This window comes from Amblyomma maculatum, chromosome 5, assembly GCF_055883805.1.
Source record: "Amblyomma maculatum isolate TAMU_Amacu chromosome 5, ASM5588380v1, whole genome shotgun sequence".
NCBI classification, from domain to species: domain Eukaryota; kingdom Metazoa; phylum Arthropoda; class Arachnida; order Ixodida; family Ixodidae; genus Amblyomma; species Amblyomma maculatum.
Genome location: NC_139348.1, coordinates 27,957,393 through 27,968,744, shown reverse-complemented (window position 1 = coordinate 27,968,744; position 11,352 = coordinate 27,957,393). Strand labels below are relative to the sequence as shown.

General features: G+C 45.0%; 2 protein-coding genes across 2 annotated transcripts in view; one reads left to right on the top strand and one right to left on the bottom strand.

Annotated features, from left to right (window-relative positions):
- The window catches only part of LOC146187900 (uncharacterized), an 8,923-nt gene extending 7,251 nt beyond the window's left edge, over positions 1–1,672 (top strand). The window contains exons 2-4 of the mRNA XM_084603056.1: positions 270–521; positions 942–1,154; positions 1,285–1,672. Coding sequence (XP_084459182.1) covers positions 270–521; positions 942–1,154; positions 1,285–1,441 — 622 coding nt within the window. The 3' untranslated portion in view covers positions 1,442–1,672. The remainder of the gene's footprint in view (positions 1–269; positions 522–941; positions 1,155–1,284) is intronic.
- Positions 1,673–4,457: 2,785 nt separating this feature from the next.
- On the bottom strand, positions 4,458–6,914 carry LOC146187899 (uncharacterized). The gene is made up of 4 exons (XM_084603054.1): positions 6,828–6,914; positions 5,296–5,479; positions 4,821–5,063; positions 4,458–4,633 (listed from the first exon to the last, which is right to left on the bottom strand). Exons 1-4 carry the CDS (start codon positions 6,912–6,914, stop codon positions 4,458–4,460), a joined length of 690 nt encoding a protein of 229 aa, XP_084459180.1.
- Positions 6,915–11,352: the final 4,438 nt, after the last annotated feature.

Genomic DNA, 11,352 nt, shown 5'->3' with positions numbered 1-11,352 from the left:
TGCAACAATTGTAAACAAAGTAACTTATGTTTTACGACGAGACGCACAACTTTCGGCAGACCACTCCGATAAGCTTTCCGCGGGGACATCCGAAGTCACTAAACAATACCATGTACTTTGGTGCATTTGAGTCTGGCAACTATGTTGGCTAAATTCCCAAGAATCCTTGCGCGCAAGAGAGAGAAGGGAGCGGCGTCAGAGGAGGTTGGCTTGCGGAGGTTGCACGCGCTCCCTCCTAGTTTTTTTCTTCCTCCTTGCTAACAGCAGCCACCAGCCACGGATCCCGAACCCAATAACGAAGTTTTGGCTGCCACCGCTGGCCTGCACTTCAGCGACCTCAGCCCTATAGAGCGTGCGATGCTTTTGAGGGCTCAGGCGGCTGGGCTAGCGGGATATCAAGAAGAGCAAGAGCATACAGCAACAGACGAGATGGACGAGGCGCCAGCATCGACTGCAAGCGAAGGTGCCAGTGCGGCAGCTATAATCGCCGAAGCTCCGTCACGACTGATGAGTACGGACTGGTACGTAGAGATATTTTGGAATTCTTCTACAGTATTCCTAGTAGCATTGATTGTGCAGCCGGGCGTATCGGTGTATTGGCTAAGCGGGCATACTGAGCTGCGTGTCAGCCAACATGGAACGCAGTGCAACGTTAGCAAGCCGAAAGTGTTTTTCAAGGCCCCTATTTGGTGCGATCGAAATGTGCGCGGAAGTAACGTCTTTATACACAGTTTCTACTCATGATAATAAACCCCGTACGCATTTACCAGCTTGGTGGATCTCCTTTATGTAGTTCGTATGATAGTACAGTACGAGTGGTTAGCATAATTGTTCGTGAGCTTACCCAACACGTTTTGTCTTTTTTTTAATGCGGAAAGCCTGCGTTAATAACCCTTGGGGGTTGTTTTCTGCATGAACTATACCTCGGCTGTTGTTTTTAGGTGCAGTTGCGGACATTGTCAGGTCCTCGACAATTTCAAGGAGCTCGAGTGTCTGTGCTGCCGCGAGATGGACCGTGTCGTCACGGCTCATCCCGAAGGCTGCATCACGGAGCACCCGGAGTTCAGTCTTCTGTGTCTGAACACTACCGTACTCCGCGTTGCGTACTTCGAGCTGCGTGCACAGGGGGCAGACATGAACGACGATATCCACAAGTGAGGTTCTGTGTTTGATGCTGCCTATAGCCATGCCCCGAAGGTTTTACGCTGCGCCAGATTACGGGGAAGTTGTTTATGTCAAATGCTATAACACTTCAATTGGTGCTCATGTTTTGTTGTTTCCCAGAAGGTACCGCTACACAGCGTACCGCCAGTTTGTCCGTTGGCTTTGGCGTCGCCTGGGGAAAAGAAATCGTCTCGTCTTGCCAGCTTGTGTGGTGGCCAAGATAAGGGCATCATTTCCAACAGATGCACCAACGGGATTCCAGTATGCAGAATATTAAGAGGCAAGTAAAGTCAAATTCAGTTTCCTGTAGTGTGGTTTAGATACTCTACTGCCAAAGGTAAGGGCAGAAAATTTTACATGGCTTGTTATCTCATCCTCGAGTTGGCAGAGGTGACATTTGCAGGTGCATTTTAACAAATTTATGCATTGTCGTTGCTGTAGCTTGAAATGCAACTGAATCAGTTCCTTATTAAAGTTACGACCTTGTTATTGTTATGATTCCTGTTGATGGGGCGTTTGAGGTACTAGGCCAAGGCCTTGATTCTGTGTGGAATGAACACTCCTTGTTTGGAGGAAGAACAAAAGAACAGAAGATAGAACAAAAACGATTTATTGCATTTATACAAGGGATCTTATAAAGAGCACTGAGAGGCGCACTCGCACAAGAGATATAGAGAGAGCTGAGAAAAGCACACGCACCACACAAGTCCTCATACCACGACACAGCAGCACACAGACCTGCTCATGACAGTTGCCTAAAGAGACCTCGAGAGTTGTGTAAATGCTACTGTTTGCAATGGCCAAGCCACCGTGATGTCGGTGCGCTATGCAATTCGATCAGTTGACAAACGTACCAATAATTACCTTTTTGGTGCCACTTTGTGTTAGTTCTGAAAGGAGCGTATCTTTGAGTGCAGATCGTTTCATACTTCAGCCCGATTACTTGAGGTGCCATTGTGCATAGTCATTATTCAAAATGCCTTCATTCTAAGGTCAACAATAGAGGCCTTTTTCCTCCAGTGATCACAGTCAAGTTGAAAGCGATGATGGCTTTGAGATGTTGTGGTCCATGTCTGACCCTTTTCCCACAGCTGCTTGTAGCACAGCATCCACTTTATGTTTTAGCAAAACGCCTTTTATGGGCTTCTACCAAATCTGCCTTAGTTGGTCTGTCCTGCACACTTTTTGAGTATGCAGGTCCCACTCTTGGTTCAGTGTGTTCCAATGCTTCTTTGAAGCTAGGATGCAGGCAACACAGCTCCATGACCTTTGTGTGCAGATCCTGTGCATACCCTGCAATTGACAGATGTTAATCTTTTAGAAGTTATGTGATATTAGGAAGATAGTGGAAGACTGGAAAGCGTGGCGTGATATGGTCCATAGGGTCATGAAGAGTCGGAAACGACTGAACTGAATTGACTGTTATTAGCTCGTATTTGTGTTCGTCTTGTCTGTTAAGCTTGTCATATTGTTATTTATTGATTGTTTTTTGTCACGTTTAATGTGTTTTTTGGCAGGAGCTGCCAACTTCGGTCTCTCGTTTCACATGGGACGGTTATGTCAGGATCGGCCTCCTAGAACCCTGGCATTCACGTTACCCCTATAGGCCACTAAGGCACATTCATACGGCTTGGTTAAAGCGGGGCTTTAAATGTGGGCTGAAGAAGAAGGAAAAGAGAAGAACACTAACTCACCCGCAGCTAATGCTCTCGCTCAATATTTGGTTCAGCAGCGTTGGACCTTTGTAAGTTCCTTTCTTTTTTTTTGCGAAAGTCATCTATCAAAAGGCGCTTGCTGCTGTCGCGTGTTTCAATGATTTTAGTGGCAGTGGATGCCGCCCGCCTCAATCACCCATAGCATGTAAAACGAACATACTGGAAACGAGGCTTGCACAGCCGGTCAAGCGCTGGCACTCTGCCCGCCAAGTCGCTCCCCCCCCCCTCTCTATTTTAGATCTAATGTCAAAAGGTAAACACACCATGATGATGTATCGCTGCGCAGCATCTTGGCGCACTGCTAAGAAATGCGTTGCATTGTGGAACACAACCAAAACGAAGGGACGCGCCAACTACCGATGCCCTTTTTTTTTCAGTTATTCGGCGAAAATCGGGGGGTGGGTGGATTCATTATGCGAGTGCGTTATTACGCGACTAAATATGGTACACTTACCATAATTCAAATGGTTTTTGTCAGTTTTTCAAGGCCATTTGATAATTAAGACATCAGATAATTCGAACATTCGAACTTTATCCCCGGGTCCCGTGCAGTTCGAATTAACGAGCGTTTACTGTATTGTGTATTTTTTGCAACATGTACTGAGAAGCTATGTTTTCTGTATATTAAAATATTTGAACCTGCGAGCCTTGCTTCCTATGATTTTAATACCTACCATACAAACCACTCCAAAATAGATCATGCAAATCACAATAAACTTGCCAAATGTTGTTGCCGTTTTTTGTGGGGTGACAAATGTGGCACCGTATCTGGCCTTCGAACTTTTTATGTGCCACTTCGGTGCTCCAACAGCTGTTATGGCCTGGTCTCTGTCACCATTTTCGTTGAAATGGAGAGCTGCCAGAAGGGTACTAGAAAAGTAAAGAAACATGAATTGAGAAGCATCGCACACTATCACAGTGATGCAACAAATCTATTTTGCTTCAGTTATTGCACAGCTAAAAAACGACTGATAATTTTCTGCATATGTTCGTACTGTTACGTGCTTTGTACGCACGGGGGGGGGGTTTATTTGCAGGGATCAGTCCAAACAGAATTGCGGCGAAGGGTACAAACACCCCTCTGCCCTTGCTCTTCTTTTTCTTCCCCGCTCTACCCGACCATTCTTATTCTTCTTCCGTCGACGTTCTGCTAAGGCTCGTGATATGTTCCTCCTTGCAGACGGAGCCCGTTGGGCGAGTTACATAGAACCTCTGGAATGAAATCGTTTGAGGCGGGCTACATGCACCACCTGAGACTGCCGTGACCGTCGACCATTCGCAGTTATGCATGCTATAACATAATTCAGATCACTGATGAGCTCTAACATAACAAACTGTCCGGTGTAGTGTGACAGCAGTTTTTGACAAAGACCACATTTACGGAGAGGTGTCCACAACCACACGTAGTCACCAGGAACATAAGAAACTTATTGGTGTTGGATGTCATATCGGTTCTTAGAACGTTCTTGTGAAGATAAAATTCAAACTCTGGCCAGCTGGCGAGCTTCTTCAGCTCTGCAGAGTGTGGTAGCAAGAAACGGTTCGTCATGAATAATATATGAATGACAATATGTAGTCTTACCGAGCCTTCATGCCTTCATATGTGAATGCTGTAGATTTGGGGGCGAATCCATTCAACACATTATGGAAGGACTCCAGGCCGTACGTCTGGGCTCGTGGTGAAAGCTTTTGAACGTCTTTCAGAAGCAGTGGTGAATTTACCACAGCCTCCACTTGCTTGTATGCAGGGGATTCTGGAAGAAATGTTGCACATGATTTTCTTTTGTTAGGAAACTGAACAAAAGTGAACATTCAACATTCATGCCCAGCAGAGCGATGAGAGCTAGCAGTGACATTTTCTTTGAACGGTTTCGATTATACGCAGTAGATGTCTGCTCGCAGAATAGGTTTGGTACTAAGAGGCCATACAGTTGTACTTACCAGCAGAAAGCCATGCAGAGCTGGTCAGAGGCCCATGTAGGCACCTCGGATAGGGCTGTTTGTGCCCTTCATGGATGTTCCTAATGTGATTCAGCATGCTCTGCCATGCTGCCTGCAGTAGCTTGCCATCACCACCACAAGCACAGGCACACCAGTATAAATGGTTGACAATTGGTTGCCTCCATTTCTCTAAATATGTGCAACCAGATTTTTTGGAAGCAGTCATCAGTTTTTTAGTGATGCCTGGAAAAAACAATTTCCAAAAAGCTGTTGGAATGCCTAAGTATATATCTAGAGATGTCAGTAAGCCTTGATTCAAGATATTTCCTGTATGTGTAGCAGCACTTGCTGTTCCTGCTAACAATTACAAGGCACTAGTCATCCTTTACCAACTGAGATTAGTTGGTTAGCTTTGCAAAACTTAGACTGCTCCACTCAACATATTAATTTGAATAAGGTGAAAATGTATCCCTACCTTTTGCTACGTGCCAAACATCAAAGTAGTGAGTAATGGACGGGTGCTGCTGCATGTGCTTTTTAATTCCCGGGTGTCTGTCAGTTATCAATGACTGAATTTGAATTCCAATGGCCGAAAAAAATGCAAGGCCTCTGATAAGGCCTTCTTTTTCCATATGGGCACTCGCTTTCACTGCATCTGTCTGAAAACCGGAGAAAATCAACTGTCATCACTACACTACTGCCAACAAAAAAGAAGAAATAATAAAAACATTACACTAAATTGCCAAGAATTTTAAAAAGTGCAGAGCTTATTAGCAATGTCATGACTTCTGTTCACTGTTTAAAGCAATGTGTTTGTGTACTTGCCTCTCCAACTTGCACTTGTTCAGTATGTAATATTTTTCCTAAGCTGGGGCACAAAAATGAATATGTGAGGAATTTCGCACTGTAGCCGGGCGAATCGCAGCGTCCATCACCACACAGCTCCACTTCACTGTCTTCTAGAGATGCCAGCAATTTTTCCTGATGCTCATCCCAGACCTATGAAGAATGCAGAAATTGGCTTCAGTTGGACTCATTGTGTGTTTCCTCCACTTCATGGGAGTAAAACATGGCATTTCAATTCGAAATAGTAATCAAGTGCCTAAATTGCGCTTGGCTTGCTGCACTGGGTTGAGTTGATCCGTTTCACGAGAAATCAACTAATCAGTAGATAACAATAAATCAAGATGTGTGAAAAAACTTACAAAATGTTCCTCTCAGCAGAGAAGGGCATAGTTATAGTACCCGTGGAACCGAAGAGTTGGTCAAGAAATTTTTTGGGAGACATTTTATTTAAAGTTACCATGCACAATGTGCCTTTAAAAGATGTCGATTACAGGCATTTTGAATGCATATTAGATATTGGCTATTCGGCCAAGCCTAGGCACAGGCCAGGCCCGCAATGTCAAGGCCGAGTCTGGCCCGGGCCCTGCAAAACAACAGTTTTTGGGCCGAGGCTTTCAGGCTGGCCCGCGCACCTGCAGTGCTCTAATCTAGAGAAGAGCCTGCAGTCTGCACGTTCACTTCATACAGCTTACCCTCACAGCCAGTTACATTTATCGACAGCAGTTTCACTCCTTCGGCCTTTGAAAACTTTGGCCATGGCCTTTGCAGCTTTATTTCTTATAAATATGGCACACCGCAGTGGCTACCAGCGAAGAAGCTTTTGCATTAAAATATTATCTTATGGGTGAATCTAGAGTAGTACACATTATGTCTGATGGCCTAATACGGAGAGTGCACTATAATATAATAAAGATGTAGGGAATTAGTCTTTGCGCTAACTTGAAATTCCACTGAATGGGATAAAGTTAAGCAGTTGGCAGCGTGCAACTTTGAAATTGGTTGGAATAATATTCATGTCCAAAAGTAGCCATGCGTTCCGCAATCATTTGATAATATCTGAAAGCAGGCTCACTGTAGGATTTATGGCTTGTGAGTTTTCTTTGTGTTGTGCATTGTAAACTGGGGTTGCTTATTGTGAAAAAGGACAGGTTGCACACTTACCATGTTGACTGCAGGGAAGAGGTATGCCTTCTGGTAATTAAAGAATGTCTGTTCACTGATTGATTTGACTTTCATTAGCTGCATCATCCTGAGGAATTTTGCAGGACTTGAGCCAGAAAAAAGTAATGCAGTGGCAAGGTCAATGTTTCCTTTTGGCTTACTTGCAACAAGTGGCTGACTGGACCAAGAGTGTGTGTGTCCGTAGGGGCATTCTGTCTTTGCACTAATGCAAGTACCCAGGTAGAACAGTGTTACATTGCAGGTACGGTGGAAGCAGGTCAGGCAGACTTTCAGCAACATCATGAGACAAGCATGGGCGACTATATAGTAGCTGCTGTTTTCAGCATCTCCATTGCTTTCGCTGTCCCTGTAAAATAAGATGGTTTTTGTAAATTCTGTAGCTTTATAGAGGAGTACTGTGTTCAAGTGTTCCTTTATGCTACTGGGTAATATATGATTTGTACTGTTAACAATGACGGCTTTCCCACAAAGATCTTATAGGAGTCTACGTAACTATCATTATTATGTAAGCTTAGTGACACTAGCTTCTTCTCTTATAGTGTGAATGCATGTGCTTGTGTCGATCAGTTGTTTTACACCTTTCAAAAGTGAAACAGCAGGTTGTATTTTCAGCCAGAAATTTCAAAGCACAACTTGGTTATGTATGTTCATGCGGTCCATTGTACTTACTCATCTTCCAATGTGTCGTCTGACGTCCACGTAGAATCATTTGGTTCATACATGTCAGAGTCATCACTTTGGACGTGTACTGGTGAAACGTCGGGTGACGTTATTGGGCTGGACTGCGGTTCATCCAGGCGAGGACGTTTCACTGGTGTTGAGCTAGGGAATTCTTGAACAAACGTAGTTTGAACTGCTTGGTCTTTTTTTTCCTTGAGTTCATTGTTCACCTGAACCGCTAAAATTAAGAAAACAAAGTACTCCATTAGACACTTTGTAATATCAGTGCAGAAAATGCCACATCAGTTAGTGTGGTAGTTCATGTCTGATAAAAAAAGAGTGGATAGGCATTCAACGTTAATGAAATCATTTCAGACCTGAAAATTATTATTCTGCCTAAGCACCTGCAGGTACTGAATGCAAACTTGTGCAAACATGCCAATGTGATTTACTTTTGGTAGCATGATGTCTTTTCATTTACGCTTCTGATTCTTTCCGTTGCAATGATCATCATCAAATACAGTATTTGTTGTCAAAAATATACAGCCCTAGGGATTTGCCCCATTGCTCTTGAAAAAACGTACAGGGTGAGGGAGAAGGGTGAGAATATCTATCGCATCCCCTGCGAGATTGCAAACTCTAAAGATGTGCAAAGAACCTCCTTAATGGACTTGGAACTCCTTAATATATGTATTTTTTACAAACTGTACAAGTGCGGACATAAGTAAACAGAGCACGCTTTTCCGTTCAAATTAAAAATCGCTTATGCACTGGAGATAAGAAAACAATATTTGCCCAAGTAAAAGTGTGTGGGCGTTTATTACCAGTTCGCTCATACCACGGCTGGCAGTTTCAATTATGCAACGCGCGAAAAGTTTTAAAAAGAAATAGCGTGCTCTTTTATTTTTGTCTGCACGGGTACATCCCCTTTCATTGGGTTGTCGCTGCTGGCCATTGAAACCCTACAAGCCCACTTGTGGCTTTGGTGTTCCTGCAATAGTTTGTAAACATAACGAGATTAAAGTTTATCATTATTATTTTCTGCTAGGCTCAGCTCTTTGGTCATCTCATGAGAAGAGAGGAGTCGCTGGAGAAAGATTTGATGTTGGGAAAGGTTCAGGGTCGCCGGAGAAGGGGTAGGCAGCCAACGCGGTGGTTAGATGGCATCCTCGAGGCACTGGAGATGAAGTGATGTGATGTTAGGAAGATAGTGAGAGACCGGAAGCATGGCGTGACATGGTCCATAGGGTCACGAAGAGTCGAACACGACTGAACAAGTGAACTGAACTGAACTGCTAGGCTGCATAGGGGAAGCATTGGTACTGAATGCAGTACAGGAAGTTGTCTGTTTGATATTTTTTACAGTGTAAACAAAGAGGCAAGAATTTCACTTTTGCTATAGAAGCCAGAATGCTCCTGGCAGCACTAAATAATACATGTCTGGACGTACCTGTGTTCCGGACGGGCAAACGAACCTGCACAGCTACGTTGTGCAAATTGGTGCAGCGGGGCCTTTGTGGAGCATCAGTCTCTACTGCCAAGCTTTTGGCACCAGTTGATGAGCCCTGTCAGAATTGAATAGCAATTAGGTTCTTTAGCTACATTCATTGCATGCACAAGTTTGTGATGGAGGATGAATGACTTGAGGAATGCATATAAATAAATGATGGGGCCTCATAGCTTACCTCTTCATGTTCTTCATAAATTATGCTGTCTTCGTCATCAATTGTGGCAATGTTAGCCTGGAAACCACAGTTGGTGAGATGTAAAAATGCAGCATACTGCATAATGTGACAACTTGGCACAATTCGACAAGCACACAGGGATTGCGAGTGTGTTATGGTTTACCTCTTTATGTCCTTGCGAGGATGTGCTAGCTCCGTCACCTGTTGTGTGAAGAGTGTCCTGCCGGAAGGCAAATGAGCAATAATTAAAAGCGCTGTAAGCTATGTGACAAGCCTGGTAAGTGATCAAGTACTACAACGGTAAATTTATACTCTCAATGCCTAAAGAAGGATAATAAAAGGAGCTTTGAGAGAAGCTAAATTAAGGCACAGAGAAAATTAACAAAACAAAAAGCTTATTGTAGCCGCCTGATTTCAGTGATAAATCTGTAAGCTCAGCAGCAGTAGCCATAAATGTGTTTAAATTTGCTCCTGCAGCTCTCACTACGGATCTTAAAATCAAAGAAACGAGTCTCATTTCAGGCATATTTATTTCAACATGCACTTCATGAAAAATGTCATGAATATGACGACTACTATAGCAGAAGAAACCTAGCATATAAACCGCATCATCGGAGTTTTGGCGCTCGTGCATTATTTTTCTTGAGGCATTGTTATGCTCCCGGAAGAAGTAGGCTGGTACTTACAGAACTGGTGTCCCCACGATCCACTGAGGGCTGCTGCACGCTTGTTCTTGGTTGTATGGAGGGAACTGCACCAGGGAGTAGTTGACGGCGCATCCGGGGAACTCCGAAGATATCTCTCACGGCCGGATTGTAAGCATAGTCTTCTGTACTAAAATGTAGAGAACACACCTTTGCGTGCAGTGGTGCAACGCCTCTGCATTTTCGTAGCGGTACCGCATTCAACCATGCCGAGCGCCGCGGCTCATCTCTTGGCACCTTATGGTAAGCGACGTCAACGGCAGTGCCGCTATCTCGCTGTGACATGGCGCGGCTGTTCGGACAGCCTACGACATCGCATTGCCCAGCCTTTTTTGTTGCCGTAGCAGCAGTTTCCATCCAGCTGAACGGCGTTGTACTGTTGCGGATCAAAAACGTGATGACGACGCTGTGGGGGTGCTGATTTTTGTCGCTCAAAAAGGAGATTACGACGTACTGCCGTCCGCGCACGTTGGATTTGAGCGTCGCACACAGGGGCACTAAGCAGCGCGCAGTGCTTGAGCGTGATGTAAACTGCTGAAAAGTTCACGAAAATAATTCGCAGGTGCGTGCAGAGTGATGATCCTCGATCAGCACTTAGATTAGGCGCATCCGCTGCTCCGAGCTCGTGTTTCAGGCGCCGCGGGTAAAACGAAACTACGCACGAAGTGGATAAGGCGGACCCACGCCGAAACATAACCGAAACTGAAGTGGGCACCTGTGGCGCCGCCAAGTATATTTTTATATTGGTCTGGCTATATTTCTACTGTCTTTTCGCTGTCTTTTACGTGTGATAAATGCATGTTATCGTGCTTGAGAAAAAACGTACTACCGCATTCAATCATGCAACGTAATTCGCATTTGTCAGCCTCCGGAATACCTAGCGCGTCACATGATTTGTAGTTGCGAGCCGCGGCCGTTTGGCTGCGGTGGCGATACCTGTATTTATGTTATTCTTCTTTACTTACTTATAACAGCTCTGTTTTCAGTAAGAGTTGTCTTTTTGTAATCAGGAACTGGCATTCTATCGATGCAAACCCACTTCCTTTATCTCTTTAGTGTCCCTTTAACGCGTGTCTCTCAACCCTGCCCACGCGGGAACTCCAAATTCTCAACCCTGCCCACACGGGAACTCCAAATAAAGAGGGTGCATAATTAGGGCCCCCCGCCCCCCATCCGCTCTCCTCGGACGACCTCCCTCTATTTCCTTATCCACGCGCCAGCGCCGCGCGTTAGAGGCGGGCGCGCACAGAACATCCGCTCAGCGGTGGCTACAGAAGGAGCAACATTTCAGTAGCAGCAGATAGCAATAGCCGCCGACGGCGAAGGCTCTCGATAATAATGGCCTGACGACACAACACCGGCGGGCATGGCTGCTTGCGGCGGCACCGACAAGTGCTGGCTTCGATCCGTCGCAGGCTTTCGGGCGACTTCGGCCAAACTAGCCTCTCTTTGCAG